The sequence below is a fragment of the Electrophorus electricus genome, chromosome 24 (assembly GCF_013358815.1).
Source record: "Electrophorus electricus isolate fEleEle1 chromosome 24, fEleEle1.pri, whole genome shotgun sequence".
In the NCBI taxonomy this organism is placed as follows: Eukaryota; Metazoa; Chordata; class Actinopteri; order Gymnotiformes; family Gymnotidae; genus Electrophorus; species Electrophorus electricus.
This window is the reverse complement of record NC_049558.1, coordinates 6662590-6679610: the sequence shown is the minus strand read 5'-3', so window position 1 is coordinate 6679610 and position 17021 is coordinate 6662590. Positions and strand designations below refer to the sequence as shown.

The following is a 17021-nucleotide window of genomic DNA, read 5'->3' as shown; positions in this document are numbered from 1 at the left end:
GAGGAGCAGTCTATTCTGCCTCTCCAATCAGCTCACATTCTCTGGTTTACCCAAAGAAAGGAAAGATTAGCTTAACTCCTGTACCACTATACAAACTAAGGGGGTGATGATTACAACTTACACACTGAAAAAACATTCAAAACAGTGTTTACATTTTTATCATTTATAGCTCATTTGCACTTGTTTATATATGATCACTTTGAAATCTTGTTTTAAAATACAATTTGTCAAACCAATTTGTGTAGTATATCATCAGTAGGATATATGTGACGAATGTTTGGTTTCACATGGTGGTTTTGAATGTATTCTGACTTCCGCCTGCAGATCACATCCATGGAGAGGAACCTGAAGAACATCGAATATGAGAACAAGATCATCGAAGAGCAGAATGAAGCACTGTTCATGGAACTGTCAGGACTAAGTCAGGCCCTCATACGCAGCCTGGCCAACATCCGCCTGCCACACTTGGTGAGTTCTCCCACTGCTGCATGTGCATGTCCCCTCAGCATGGGTTTAGAGAAGCCCAGTCAGGCATACCTGGTGCTGTTCCCCACAGGCTCCTTCCAAACATTAGTTGCCTTGAATTCTGCACAGTCTGTACAGCACCAAGGTTTTCTTCTCTAGCCATTTTTCCTCAATGAAAAAAATGCACCGATTGGCCTCTGTTTGACTTGTAACACGTTCATGTTAGGGATTCATTGAGCAAATTTGTGGGATTCCCACCCACAAATTTCCACCCACATATGCATAGTAAAACACATAATCTCACATACCTTCACAGGACCTGTCTCACCTCACGGGCTTCAATATCCTCTTTTGCTTTGAATCACAGCAGGAACCTATCACAGAGCAGAATTTTGAGAGCTACGTGAGCACTCTGACCGACATGTACACCAATAAAGACTGCTACCAGAATCCAGAGAACAAGGCCCTGCTGGAGACCATCAACCAAGCAGTGAAGGGCATTAAAGTGTGACTCTGCCTGAGGGATTTCCCCCCAGAGGTGCAGAAGAGAATTGACAGTGCAGAACCGAAGTGAGTGTGTACAAATGATACACATAAAAAAAAAGGGCATTCAGGTTTTTTTGAACAACAACCACCTTCATCCCAGGGAGCATTCAGTGACGAGAGAAAGAAAGTCTATAGTATATATAACACATTCATATAAGGACCAAAATCCACGAAAGCTGCTGGATTGGAAGTGGATAACGGAACGACCAGAACCAAAATCCTTCAGTTTTTTGGGGGTTTTTTTTGCTTTTTTTTTTTTTCCATCCACACAAAATCTGAGGGGGCACTTTGCACTTCTTCAGCCTGGGCAGCGCTGAGAGGACACCTGTGGATGAAGAAGATGATCCGTCCCGCAGAGCCTCATCAAGAGACAAGAGAGCAACGCTTTGGAAGAAATTCAAAGTTCTCCACGTGTTTTGTATGGAAGAGTGCTCTCTATCGCAGCAGATGCAACCATCATTGTGGTGAATGTGGCCTCAGGCAGTGGAGGACCAGCCCACGGTTCCAATTACTGTCCCCACAAGTAAAGAAGGCCCGTGGCATTCTACTTGTTCTTCATGGCTTATCATGTAAGTTAGGGAGCGAGGCAAAGTGGAGAACACACACCCATACACACACACACACACACACACATACACAAATGAGAAATCAACAGTGTGGGCCCTTTAAGATGCATGTTTGCTCATAAATACTCATATCTGACCTTGGATTACATATGATTAACATTTATGTAATCCTCTTTTGTCAAAAAACCTCTCCTCTGATTTGTGTGGGCATCACTCCAAAATCAGCCCTTATATTTATGAATATATTTTATTAATATTAGCTCTAGGTAGCAGTTTATTTATTAATATTTCAAATACTTTTAGATTGCAGAAGCACTGGTCTTTATCATTCATTTGCAATATTTATGCTACAGTAATATAATGTATTTTCTCCTCAGTTCAATCCAGCCATAGTTATATCTGTTATATTTATGAACAATGAATTGCACTTCTTTTCGATTACTAGTTTAGAATCACTGGCCTATAAATTATTTCTACTATAATTTCTATTATTGATTTATCAGTTTATTTGCATTTTTTACATTTTATTTATTTTAAGTTATCTCCTTCTATGAAAAAAATCCTTCTATTAAAAATGCAACATAGCCCTTCCATTTATAAATGGACACAAATATAAGATGAAGGAAAAAATAAGTTTAGAAAAATGTACCATCAGTTTTTATACCTTATTTTCTTTTGACAGTAGATTTTTAAAACTTTTTTTAAGTGCAAATATTTTTAACTAAAATGTTTTGATAATTTTATAAAGTTGTCATTTTTGTTTTGCATGATTTTTTTTTCAAAATCCTGACTTACCCATTACTTACGGATAATTCTAATGTGTTTATTATTTATTCAATATTTATGAACTAATGAACTGTGATGAGGTTGTACTGTATATTTATTTTATGCCAGTTTTGCGTGTTTGTGATGACTGAGTCTGAGTAGTCTCTTACTGAAATAAAGACAAAAAAATAACACTGGGACAAGATTTTAAAAAAGTATGATCATCGGGTTTCCTTAAAATGCCAGCAACACTTGGAATGTAAAGATGATAAGTGAAAAAAAAAATCTGTGCAACTTTAAGAGTTTCAACAAGACAAGGAAGTACAGCATCAGGAAGTAGAATCATCTCTGGATGCTCTTTCACTGACTTTTATCACACTGAGGTTTCACTATCACCCAAGATGTTCTCTGTGTCCAGAATGGTTCTTATATACTTCTGATGGATTATATTCCTCCGTTGTTCTGTACAGACATTTTGGATGATGGGAGGTGTATGATGGGGTTTTTAGGGGAGGATAAAACAGTAAACACGTTGAGGGAAACTTTTGAACCACCAAGTCCTTATTCAGCTAGTGTTCAGATAAGCATACACCCTTGTAGCCTTATTCTTGATTTTGAGTTATTTTTGAAATGCACAAAGTGCCACTAACCCATGCTTTATTTACTGACTCCACCCATTCAACAACTACACAGCTCTCAAATCATGTGACCGTGGCATAAGCCATGTGGTGATTGTTACAGTTGCCTTTATTCCTTTGCCAAGATGGCCATAACTACACTATATATACATTCTGTATAAAAAGGACAAAAAAAAATTATATATAGAATATAAACATACATATATTTTTCCAGTGTACTTGTTAACTCTTTCTCTTATTGTAGCTTATCAGAGAAATGATATCTTTTGAAAAGCAGTGAGTATTACTACCAATAGGGGACAAAAAGGAAAAAAAACAAAAAAAACATTAAGACCTGTTTTACTGTGGTGGCAGGAAACAATGTGTTTTATAATAATATGTAGAGGTACGTTTCTAAATCTAAAGATGCTGAGGCTGTTTGTAAAGTTTCCTATTTTGGAGGTGTTTTCAGCCCACGGTTGCCGGGCTTCTCTCTGTATGTCATATAAATAGGACAGTGGTGCAACGCTAGTCTGTTCTTAACCCGTCTTAGTGCTAAATGATTGCAGTTGAGTCCGTATCTGTGAAGATGCATCGTAGTGCGCTGAAAGTACATGATGGTCCTGCTCTTAGTGTTGTGTTGTGTCAGTTCTGGTGGGAGAGGTCATGCTAGATGTTTGTCTCCAGTGCCAACCATGACAAGGAAAGCAGTGTGATTCATGTTAGCAAGTTGTCAAGTAAACATTGTGCCTCCTTATTATTTCCAGGGCATCACCATGGCAGCAGTCAGAAGGTCGTACTATAGAAACCGTACACCCTGGCCATGTGGTTCATTAGGAACGCGATATTACAGCAAGAACCTGTGTGCACTTTTAAGATTGCTGAATGCCATTTCATGACCTTTCATCCAAAACCTTTTGGAAGTTAAAGAAAAAAAAAATACAAATTAATATTAGATGATGGATATTTACACCAAAAGGGAGAATGGGACAAAATGCATATGTCTTTTACATGTTTGTTGGTGTTCAATGTAAATCTGTATTCTGTCTGTGAAATGTAAAATTTCCTGTGATGCAGCATTGGAGGACGTTATTCAACAGGCCATTGCCATGTTGAGATTAAGATCAGTTCAGATTATGAGAGAGGCCAGCATGTCTGTCCAGCTGGTCTAGACTTTAGGCAGTGGCCTAGCTGGGATTAAACCCTGAATCTGTACTGAAACTAAAGGAAGAAGGTTGGGATGTGACGCTGAGAGTTTGCTGTGAGATTGCCATTGATATGCTGTCTGGCTTCTCTTCCTCTCGCCCAGAGAAAATGGAGGGGACGTTGTTTGCATAAATTTATGTCCCTTTTGTATAATGTCAGCGCCTTCGCTGGCCTCAGTCTCTCCTCTTCTGTAACCTTTCCCCAGGAAAGATGTGGGGCTGCATTTGAATATGAACCCACTCAGCTAGAGAACACAGCTAGAGAACGTGGGATGTACGTGAGATAAGCTCTTCTCATCTTGCTGGTACGGGGCCAGCTCATTTTTAACAGCCAGAACTATCTAAGCTTTCTGTTCTAGCGGTGGTCCTCAGTTCCAGTCTTGACGCTGCTGTGCCGTGCACGCTGGCTTTTTCAGTAGCGTGCACAGTTAGACTCATCAGCTGATCATGCCCTTTCCTGAGTTGGAGCGGGGTCATTGGAGCTGGGCTAACGCAGAGAATTCTCATTAAACAGGATTATCAGGACTGGGATTAGGAGTCACTGAGCAAGCCTTGCCTTTTTGAGTAGAATTACAGGTAGACATCTTTGTTTGGTCATGATGAAAGGGTTCACCAGAAATACCACTTATAATATCTGTTTATTACCACTGACACACCATATAGCATGCATGAGTTACGATGCCTTGTTGTATTTTGTTTAACAGTAGCTGTCGATGATAAGTAGCTTTTTTTATGGAGAGTAAATTTTATTAATTTTTTAGAATGTAGCTTGTTCTCTGGAACTGTATCCCATCTGAAGTGTAGCACTGTAATTTAAACATGTTTTCTCATTCAAGCCAAAACCCACAGCTCACACAGTGTCACTATATTGCACAGTCAGGAGTCTTGGAGTAAAATATTAAGAGTACTGTACATGAGAAATTAACCACAAACAACTAAACAGTCCAAGACTAAAATAAGGATTCAAAGACCTTTTGTAGTTTTATTGGCATTAAATGACATGGGCTCCAATGCTCTTTGGGTTCGCCTGACAGAAGACATCTGAATTTAAACCATGCACTGAGTAGACAAGCATGTCTGATGGAATGGTATACTGTGTTTCCCATTAAGCTGATATAACCAAAATGGCCCTCATTCTGTAGGCGTCCTAGCCTACAGCTCTGTGGTGTTCTCATGTGTGCCTTTTGACATTTCACTTAGCTGCAGGAAAGGGTGTGTTTACATTTGGGTGATAGGTACAAATGCCACTCAGGGTGCCAAATAGTTGTGTATTTTTGTTTGTTTGTATGGGTTTGGGGGGGTGGGGGTACTATTTTCTTAAATGACAAATTATCATTTAGACTTGTTTCCTTTTTACATGAAAAACACATGATATCTAAAAGTATTATTCCCAAAACCACTTGAGAAACTGTGACACTAATTCAGGTTGTTACTTAAGTGACAATTGGTTATTTAAGTGAGGGGAATTATCAGTTAATCACACATATGTCAAAGGCAAAGCAATTGTGTACAGGGCATTATTCTGACAGCAGTGCGAGTCTGTACATTTGTAATAAAGGAACAGTGTTGTTGTTGTATTGCAGAATATTTCCAAAAAGAACTGACAAAAAAAAAAAGTTTGTGACTTAATCCACAGCCAAAGCTTGTCCTGCTGAGTCATTTTTACAAAGATGAGCTATTTTTACTGGTAATTTTGTAGCCACAGTATAATTCACCTTTAGAAAATGACAAAAAAAAAAAAATTGGTACTTCCAAAAATGACAGGCACTTCCACAATAACAGACGGTATGGGTTTTTGTTACTTTTGTAGCCGCGGTCATTTCTTTGCTAACGTTTTGTAGAGTTGGACAGGCTGTGGCTGTGGGGCTTTCACGGGCTCACTGGAAATAAAGTGTGTAGTTGGGTTTGGATCGTGACTGTGTTTGTGTATTCTTGTATCTGTGCTCACCCATAATCAGTGTTATGATAAAAGCAATGTCTGTTTTTTGTGGAGACACCATTCATTTATTCATTTTAATGTTATATATGGCGAACACAAATAAAGTGGAAATAACGGTCATCTTTCTCGTGTGTGTGTGTGTGTGTGTGTGTGTGTGTGTGTGCATGCACGCATGCGTGTCTGCCAGGTTATTGTACATGCTGTATGTTTTAATGTGGCTATACTGGTATTAGGAAGTTGCAGATGTGGAGCATGACCTTATTAGGACCTTCCAGGACATTATTGTACATAAACTGCTCAATCAAAAAGATGGAAGAGATGGAAGACAGCAAAGAAAAGCTGACCAATCAGTGGCACATATGATAAACCTTACGCACATTCTTATAGAAACCAATCAGTGGCACATATGATAAACCTTACGCACATTCTTATAGAAACCAATCAGTGGCACATATGATAAACCTTACGCACATTCTTATAGAAACCAATCAGTGGCACATATGATAAACCTTACGCACATTCTTATAGAAACCAATCAGTGTCACATATGATAAACCTTACGCACATTCTTATAGAAACCAATCAGTGTCATATATGATAAACCTTACGCACATTCTTATAGAAACCAATCAGTGGCACATATGATAAACCTTACGCACATTCTTATAGAAACCAATCAGTGGCACATATGATAAACCTTACGCAAATTCTTATAGAAACCAATCAGTGGCACATATGATAAACCTTACGCACGTTCTTATAGAAACCAATCAGTGTCATATATGATAAACCTTACGCACATTCTTATAGAAACCAATCAGTGTCATATATGATAAACCTTATGCACATTCTTATAGAAACCAATCAGTGGCACATATGATAAACTTTACGCACATTCTTATAGAAACCAATCAGTGGCACATATGATAAACCTTACGCACATTCTTATAGAAACCAATCAGTGGCACATATGATAAACCTTACGCACATTCTTATAGAAACCAATCAGTGGCACATATGATAAACCTTACGCACATTCTTATAGAAACCAATCAGTGTCATATATGATAAACCTTACGCACATTCTTATAGAAACCAATCAGTGTCATATATGATAAACCTTACGCACATTCTTATAGAAACCAATCAGTGTCATATATGATAAACCTTACGCACATTCTTATAGAAACCAATCAGTGTCATATATGATAAACCTTACGCACATTCTTATAGAAACCAGTCAGTGTCACATATGATAAACCTTACGCACATTCTTATAGAAACCAATCAGTGTCATATATGATAAACCTTACGCACATTCTTATAGAAACCAATCAGTGTCATATATGATAAACCTTACGCACATTCTTATAGAAACCAATCAGTGTCATATATGATAAACCTTACACACATTCTTATAGAAACCAATCAGTGGCACATATGATAAACCTTACGCACATTCTTATAGAAACCAATCAGTGGCACATATGATAAACCTTACGCACATTCTTATAGAAACCAATCAGTGTCATATATGATAAACCTTATACACATTCTTATAGAAACCAATCAGTGGCATATATGATAAACCTTACACACATTCTTATAGAAACCAGTAAGTGGAATAGGGTATTAGCAAGATTATGCTATGATGGCAAATGACTACTTTAATAATGGTGTAATAAAACACCATTAATTGTTGCAATTATTTCACTAAGAATATTTTGGCATGCTATATAAGTATAAATTTTAACAATAATAAGTTATTTTTATTTTTTGTATACAAGGAATCTCTTTGGGTGGCAATTAATTAAACCAATGAACAGAAAAATAGAAGTCTTAAGATACCCTGGGCACAATGTCAACAGGGATTATAAGTGAAGACCCCCTGGAGATTGTAGCCAAGACCCTCACATCATTAGGAATTGTTACTAAGGAACCACTTATTAATAAGTTTTGCTTAGGGTCTATTGGTGTGTTGAGGTCATTCTAAATGTAAATATTAAAATGATGCAAAGCATGTAGATAGATGTGGTCTTTGCAATGTACTGGCCCCTTCCTCTCTATGCCTGCTCAGCAACCCAGCCTGGAAAATGAAAGACATTTTTCTGTTGTCAGTTGACAAGCTATTACATGCTGACCTCTGCTGGTATTAAGGAAAAACCATTGTTTTCGGATTTGAAGGCTACATTCACTACACTTCATTTAGTATTTCGCCAACCCAGCTATATTGTTCACTGCAATAATCATCTCTAAGAAGACAGATACAGGTAGGAATTCTACTGTCATTCTAGATTGGAAAGTATGTCTAGATAGGGGAGGGTTTGGACCTTTACAAACATGCTCTCCCACTACAGAGCCATTACCTTATGGACTAGCAAGCCACAGTACATGCGATTCCTATGATCCAGATGACAACCAGTGACGGCAGGAATGGAGTCAGTATTTGCCTCGCCTCCTCCCTTCCCAGCCCCCAAGGAGTAAAGATAACATGCTGAAAACCCAGAGTGAAGCCAGGGCTGCCTCTTCTAGATGGTGCATGGTATCCAGACGTTACCATGCATAGCAAGGACGAATCTCGCCACGTAGAAGAGCCAAACAGCGCCCATGCACAGAGTAGGACTGAGTGGGATGTTCCTGACCTGGATTTCCCTTAGCCCCTGTGGTGGGTCACCTGCCTCAACAGCACCACCTGGTGCTCTGGAAGGTGCCACCAAGCAGCTTCCTGCCAGTGGAGGCTACGCACTAAAGGAGGTGAGGGGGGTTGACAGCTAGAATAGCAGAGCAGCTGCAAAGCTCTCATTAAGTCAATTACTTCTCCTTATTACTAGGAGAGGGTGTAAATGGAATTTAAATAAAACATCTATATCGTAGACATTTTTAAACTTCAGATTTCATTTTTTAAGCCTTTGTAGCTCACTGAGCAAGAAGACAGAGTAAGTAGAGCATCAAGCTAGTAGCACCAAGGTCATGGGGTTGGTTCATGAGGAACACAGACTTATACATGCTGTCATACTGATAAATATGTAAGTTGCTCAAGATAAGAGTGCCTATCAAATACTGTAAATGTAAATATATATTTTTAAAAAGGCAACACAAGGAAGGGGTGTGTTTATGTGAATAATAAGTGTTGAATGAAGAGTGACTTTCAGGTAGTTGACAAATAATTAAACCAGAAATATTTTAATGTCTCATTCAGTCAGTATTATAAATAAATGTTATTTATCCGTACCTAATAGTACCTAATCATCATCATCATCATCGCTGCCATCATTGTCATCAGCATGTATATAAGTATATTGTGCCTGGTAGACCTCCAGCAGGAGGCAACCAGGAGGCATCTTTGCTAGAGGTCCAGACCACCTGAACTGGTTCCTTTCACAGAGAGTGAATCACACTATCCAGCAGAGAAAGTTAATTTCAGACACTTGTATCTGCCATTTTGTTTTATTTGGTCATTACCCAGAGTTCATGACCATAGGTGAAGATGGGGACATAAACTGAGTGATAAACTGAAAGCTTCACTTCATATGTCCAACGCTCACACTGAGCAAGCCTGACTTAACGCCAGTGATGCAGACATGTTGCATTAGAATTCCCTAATGGATTTATAGAGGTATATCCATCCACAGAAAAAGTTAAAAGACTGACATGACTAAGAGTACAAGACTTTTAAGTTTTGAATACATTAATAGAATTATGCCTGGAGTTCAAATTAGCAGCGAATGTAAACAAAACAAGCTTGTTAGTCACAGCAATAGAACAAGCAAACCTAATAAAGTGGCCACTGAGCACATGTTTTAACCTTTACTAATGTTTTAATCCATATATAATGTATCTCTACTCCCCTGCACTCTCAGGTCTTAGACTCCTAGCCTGTTGGGGCAGACCTTTCAGTAACATGGCCCCCAAACTGTGGGACTCTTTTCCACTATCTCCGAGGCTGTTTATCACTGTCTACTTTTTACTCACAGTTTAAACCCTTTCTCTTTTTTTCAGTATATTCGCTCTTCTTTTCACTCTGTTGGAGGCCCTTACTGTACATATTTAGTTTGTACTGTGACTGTGCATTATACATTAAATATTTTATTGTTGTTGGTGCTGTTATGGTTCAAAAATATTTCTATGGAGAAAATGGACCAAAAGAGCCATCGACATATCATATTACTCCCAGGCTAATCACACTTTATCCCATCTGGACTTTCTGTTAGTTTGCAATCTGACTTGATGCAACCTGCAGCCACAATACTTACTACATTGGACTAAGTTGTATTCGGCCAGTAACAAGATATGTAAATATTATCCTGAAAACCACATGCAGAATCAAACAGGTGTAATCTGGCTTGCCAGAACTCCTCTCTTGAAGGGTGTTGGGTGTTTTACAAACGCTCATCTGGCCACTTCATCTGACGCCTTCGTGCGTGTGACGTCAGTGCGTCAGCTGTTTTGTGTTTACATCGCGTCATTTTTTCACAGCTAAGTTCAACGTTGTTGTTTTCTGGTCGTAAATATGCCCTAGTAAAACCTGGAAATGCGTAATAATATAATCGATGGACAGATACGGTACTGGTTTGCATGAAACATCTGACGATTTCCAGAATCACACGGTAAGGGCAAATGGAAGACTACGTTTGGGTTGGCAGTGCCTGTGTGTACTCAGATTCTTGTTTTTGTCGGTGGTTGCGGAGAGATTTCCCCCTCATCAGGAAGCAGACGTCTACCCGTTATTTTCTTTTGTTTTACTGATTTAGTGGTACATATGATCTTGAGAACTGCATATTTTCTCGCTCGTGCATTTACTGATTTTTTTCTACCGAATACCGATGTGGTCATTGTGACATTTTAACCAACTGAGTTCTTGGTTGGAAATACGGCCACGTTGTTGAAGGGAAACCTCTCGAGCGTCGCCCCACTTCTCCTTCGTGTAAATAAGTCTCGTCGTGACCGTGTTATAGCGGTTTTATTCTGCTTCTATTTTGACAACACAAGAAGCACATTTTCAACAAGCTGGCAAAGTACTGCAGCGCCACAAACGTCACGTGCTGGACGTAAATTCATTTAAATTCCATGATGGTTGTCATGCGTCATCAGGAGTGTAAAGGATCCATGAACGATATTCATGGACAACAGTCAGTCTTCTTCTAATCTACAGATATGACGTATTGTTCTTGCATATCGCATATAATTCTGTGAGTCGTCCAGTTCATTCAAACTGACCATTACTAGCAATACTTACACTGTTAATCGGCAATGCGTGCCATCCTCAGCACAGTATTGCAAGATTGAAGGACTGGCCAGTCGCACTTGGTTGTGAAGCCTTGAAGGCATCAAGTGGTTCATTGTGCACGGGGCCATTTGGTGGTGCCCCAAAGGAAACTTTATTTGAATAGCTCTGAGCTGAGCTCACGCTGGGTCAAACAAAGTTTGGGCAGTCTGCCTGACTGCCAAACAATTGACACCCTTCTGGTCTAAATAGGGTCACAGGCAAGAGTTTGGACTGTGTCACTTTGCACTAGGTATTGTTTGACATCCAGAAATAGAATGATCAACACATCCTCTCATGATGAATAAAAGCAGAACTATGTTTGCTATGTTTGCTGCTTTTTATCTTATTCTTATGTTCCATCCCTGACAGTTGTCATGCTATAAAATTAAGCAACATCTTATTTGGCAGCTAATATTCTAAGTTTTATTCTTTGAGTTATTTTATTAAAATATGTTTGTTATTCGGACCTAAAATGAATTTCCATTCCTGACAGCCTATGACACACTTAACATAAAATATAAAACTATAAAGTTTTACAGCATTATCTCATGCTTTTATCCAAAGCATCTTGCAATTATGACTGAACACAACTTGAGCAGTTGAGGGTTAAGTGTTTTGCTCAGGGGCCTGCTTATGTCACTCATATAATTTATTCATCAGTTATATTATCAGTTTATATTATTTCGTCATTTATCAATGACTAGAAACACGGTAGTTTTCAAGTTTCAATTTGAGTTGTTCTACTTTTTAGCCTTACTATAATTATAAAATTATGCAATCATTTTATTAAAACATTTTCAAATATATGTTTTTGCACAGACGGCGATAAACCCTGTGCCGGTGCAACCCTAGAAGCTCTCTCCATTCACCATGGGTGGGGCTGTCAGCGCCGGAGAGGACAACGATGAACTCATCGACAACCTGAAGGAGGCCCACTATATTCGCTCAGAACTGGTGGAGCGTGCCTTCCGAGCCATTGACCGCGCTGACTACTACCTTGAGGAGTACCGGGACAGCGCCTACAAGGACCTGGCCTGGAGGCACGGCAACCTCCACCTCTCTGCGCCATGCATCTACTCTGAGGTGATGGAGGCCCTAGACCTCCAGCCCCGCCTGTCTTTTCTGAACCTAGGGAGTGGCACGGGCTACCTCAGTACCATGGTGGGCCTCATCCTGGGTGAGTTGGCTCCAAGGCCCAGTTTTAAAGAGGCAGTGTGTAGGTTTCTGGTGGACCAGAATTCCACCGTGTGCATCTGTGACGAGATTATACGCTTATGGCTACAAAGTGTGGTGCACATTGCAGACACATTGAGAAGCCCCATTGCATTCCATTTTTGCGGGTGTCTGCAGGTTCATTCGGGGTGAACCATGGTGTGGAACTGCATGCAGACGTTGTGGAGTATGCCTACCAGAAACTCGACTACTTCATCAAAACCAGTGACAGTTTTGACAAGTGAGCTACCTGCAGCAGGGCACTTTAAGCTTTCCTTGGGAAAATCCCTGGCAAAGTGTTTGTATGTCTTGGCACCATTCAGAGTGTAGAATTTCCACCTATAATAGTGTCTTGCAAGTGTGCATGCACATGCATGAAGTAACTTTTTGACACTGGCTTATTTATTCATTTGTATACTTTTCCTTATGCAAGACTACTGAATTACTGCCTCAAGGTTTTTAAGTAAACTTGTTAGGTGAGGCAATAATAAGGAGCAGAAATCTTGTATGTGTGTGCTCTCACTGGGTGGCTTAAAATGTCTCTTCCCCCTCGGATCAGAGCCATGCATTAGGCTGCACCGGTTGCAAAAGACCTATTCAGTTGGCCAGAACCGGGTAAAACTGACAAAAATATATTTTTAATATATTATAAAAGTAAAAACTTTTTTTTATGTAAAGTCTGGTGTTTAATGAAATGTTCTTTTGTGACTTTTCATACAGACTTATGTTGCAGTGGTACAGTTATATTTGGTTCTTTTTTGTCTCCTGATGGTACATTTGCAGGTTTGAGTTCTGCGAGCCCTCATTCGTGGTGGGCAACTGTCTGGAGATTCCTCCAGACTGCCGAGAGTACGACAGAGTGTACTGTGGGGCCGGGGTTCAGAAAGAGTATGAGAACTACATGAAGAACCTGTTGAAGGTTGGCGGAATCTTGGTGCTCCCCCTGGAGGAGAAGGTTGGCATATACCCATATAAATATGGCATAGCACTGTGTGCAGGTGGTGGGGTCATTTTCAGGGCACATTTTTAGCCGACTCCTTCAAACATGATTTTTATTTTATTTTTCTAACATAGTTTTCCTGTAAAGTTTTAGCTTGACTACAAAATTCAGAAAACAGAATGCAAAAGGAAACCCTTAACATTAAGTATACAAATGTTTTGTGGCAGGTGCATCAAAACAGGTGAGGGTCTTGATCTAACAAGATCATGCATCATCTGTATAACAATCCTATCCAAATTATTCTTAGACTGGACCTTATAACTGGAATGACTTCCTGGCCTTTGATTGGTCACAGGATGATTGATTGACATGAAATCATTGTAAAGTGGACTCCTTAGCTCTCGGGCAGCTGAAAGACTTCCCTCCCTCCTGCCGTCCCCACATGGCAAAGCCGAGATGCCGTTGAGGCATCATTTTTAGGGGCTCAAGCAAAGGATCTATTGAGACTAATATCAGCCTGCCATATCAATATAATGTTCAAAAATTCACAAAATATTTAGTATTTAATATATTTTATTATTCATTGATCACTCTTTAATAAAAGAAAAGCCAGATACTGCACACATCATATATTGGTAAAACCTGTATTTTAAGATTTATGTATAGGCATCCCATCATTTGTTGGTTTTTATATAAATGGAAGAAGGATAATACCCACAGCAGTCTGTGGACTGGAAAATCCATTTGCTTTGAATATGTCTGCTAAGAATGTATTTACTATCCCAATGTTGTGACATGGCATGTTGATATACAGTAATTTTGCAATATAAAACTGTAAATATAATGCATATTGTACAGTGTCCATGGCATTATTGTGACTGCCACATTCAAGAACTGATTTTGGTGGTCAGAGTATACGTTTGACATCTTTATCATTTAATGTTTATTCAGAGCTTTCTTTCATCTTTTGATGTTCGGCTGAGTGTGTCAATGTTTCCTGATGCCTTACCCTGTGGCTCTTGTGCCTTGCAGCTGACCAAGATCACCCGCACGGGTCAAAACTCCTGGGAGACCAAGAAGATCATTGCTGTGACCTTTGCCCCACTGGTGCAGCCCAAGCAAAGCATCAATGGCAGAGGGCAGAGCGTACCACTGCGTGAGTGCCCCGGCGGCATGACAAGCACTGTTTTTATCAATTTGGAGCAAAATTCATGTTCTGTACTTAAAAAAAAAAAAAAATGACACTAGCACACGTTTTCTGGGTGTGTGGTTCACAGTAGAGCCCTGAGAGTCTCATGTATTGCACACATTTGGTGTTTCATGGCACCTGCCATTACCAGGTGAACCAAATGAACAATGCATGTGGTCTGCAACACTGGAATTGGGCACAAGTGCAGTAAAATAGCTTCATATGGTTAAATATTTGAATGTATAATACTATAATGTCATATTGCATGTAAATGTCTAGTATGATATATGTATGCCTGCAATTTTAATGTCTCTGTCTTGTTTGCTCCTCTGTGGTGTGTGTCCCTGCGGCACAGCTGTCTTCGAGGTGAGGACTCTGCAGGACCTAGCGCGCATCTCCATCCGTCACACCCTGCGGCAGCCGACGATGGGCGAGGGGCGGGCCAAGCGTCGGGTGTCGTTCCCGGGCGCGCGGGCCATGCACCGCTACGGGCCCCGCTTCGAGCGCCGCCGCTTCTGTCGCCGATTCTACCGCCAGTGCGTCGGCTCCGCGGCCCTGCGTGACTCAGCCGTGCCCACCGTCGACTGCGCCTACCCCGGTGGGGTGGAAGAGGAGGAGGAGGAGGAAGAGGAAGAGGCAGAGGAGGAAGATGAGCGGGCCTGCCGCCGAGCAGGGGCCGGCGAGGACCTGCCCGAGGTAGACGAGGAGGGGGCGGGTGGAGACGGGGAGAAGGCGAAGGGGGCGTGCACGAGAATCGAACCGCCCGCCAATCTGCTGAGGGAGCGGATCCTGGGACTGCCCTTGCCTGAGCCGCTCAAGATGTATCTGCTGTATTACCGCGACAAATAAGCTGCAGGAAAGCTGAGGAATCCACAATCCAGAAGCCCGTCTCGCCTGCACAGCCTGCCCTGACCACTACCTGAACGGCCCTGGCCCGAGTATCTTCAGCATGGTACTCACATTATTTGCCGTCCCTCCGAGAATCAAAACAGCTCGACATAGTTGTAAATGCAGGACTGTGTGGACTCGGTTAATCTTCTCTATTATGTTTGTTTAAGCTCATTTTTGAGCTTCTTCTAAAGATTTTCATCCCAGATTTTAGCTGTATCTGCCTCCCTTTTAGCTTCAGTGTTCAAATGGGTTTATGTTACCTTCATGGAAGACTTGCGTGAGAGTAGAGCATGTTGCATTCACTTAGCTGAGAGTAGCATCGCTTTGGAATATTTGCCAGGATTGATGTGGTGGACAAAAGTATTGTATATTTTTCTATAGCTTTATGAAAGACCTCAAAGTCAGCCCTCCACTGTTGAACTATGTTCTCCTAATAAGGTACTGGATGCTATTTGCATGCATGCATTTTATCAGTATACAGGTTTGTAGTGCTATGATTTAACACTCCACACTGTGTGAATCTGACTTCCTGTGGGGGTAATGGTACGTTTGAGCATCGTGATGTCAGGCTACACACTTCTAATGACATGCAGAGCAGTTTGCTGTAAATGAATTATGTACTGTTCCCCCAAGATTCCTCCACACATTCATCTGTGTGGACAGCACTGTATTTTCTGTTATATCATGAGCTTTATTATCTTTTATGACAGTGATACTGTCTAAATACCATTTTATCTCCTTTTTTACCCCACTACAAATTATGTATTTTCATCCCATCTTAAAATTGCAACTACATCTCAAAGTTAAAATGTGATGTGAGTAATTATGCTAAGGAGCTTTGTCCCTACTCAGGAATATTACAAGGTTTAAACTTTTTAACATAAAGTTAAAAAGACCAAAAGTTGATGTTACTTTTTGACCAAAACCAAGGAAAGCATTTTTTTTTTTTTACTAACTTTATTGTAATTGGTTCTGTGAGGAAACCTCAGCTCTGGGCACCAGATTTTTAATGGAGAAATGCAAGTTTCTGCTCGCTACACTGGAATTCTATACAAGTGCTTTTCCTTCTTTTTCCTTGAATATGGATATGAGACCAATGGTTGGTGCACCCTTAAATCCAAGAGGTCATCATGAATCAGTTGTGAAAACATCCAGTAAGAGCATATCTAAATGATTTGAAACAATTGTATGCTTATAGGTGATGCATAGAGCCTTTAAATAAATCTGAGATTGCACATGCACTTTGAAGCTATTCTGGGCTTTGCAAACATTCAGCCTCTCTGATGACAGTATGGTTGCTGGGTAATGCTGTGGTTTTATGGCTTTGCTAGATTTCCTTGAGTTGTTGCAAAACAGTGACATCATCCTCTAAAAAGGTGCAGAGAAATAAAACTCATCAGGTGTAGTACCCCACAGTCTT

General features: G+C 40.3%; 2 protein-coding genes across 8 annotated transcripts in view; both read left to right on the top strand.

Annotated features, from left to right (window-relative positions):
• myt1b (myelin transcription factor 1b) overlaps positions 1-2289 on the top strand; it is a 31294-nt gene extending 29005 nt beyond the window's left edge. For 6 of the 7 annotated variants that reach the window (XM_027007003.2, XM_027007008.2, XM_027007007.2 and 3 more), the window contains 2 exons: positions 325-468; positions 833-2289. In XM_027007003.2, the coding sequence (XP_026862804.2) occupies positions 325-468; positions 833-976 (288 nt within the window). In that variant the 3' untranslated portion in view covers positions 977-2289. The remainder of the gene's footprint in view (positions 1-324; positions 469-832) is intronic. The other variant, XM_035522516.1, reaches the window with a different exon arrangement.
• Positions 2290-10544: 8255 nt separating this feature from the next.
• LOC113575453 (protein-L-isoaspartate O-methyltransferase domain-containing protein 2) lies at positions 10545-16842 on the top strand. The gene is made up of 6 exons (XM_027006955.2): positions 10545-10710; positions 12189-12546; positions 12720-12822; positions 13365-13536; positions 14554-14677; positions 15066-16842. The coding sequence occupies exons 2-6, from the start codon at positions 12240-12242 to the stop codon at positions 15557-15559; spliced, it is 1200 nt and encodes a 399-aa protein (XP_026862756.2). The 5' UTR covers positions 10545-10710; positions 12189-12239; the 3' UTR covers positions 15560-16842.
• The last annotated feature ends 179 nt before the right edge of the window (positions 16843-17021 follow it).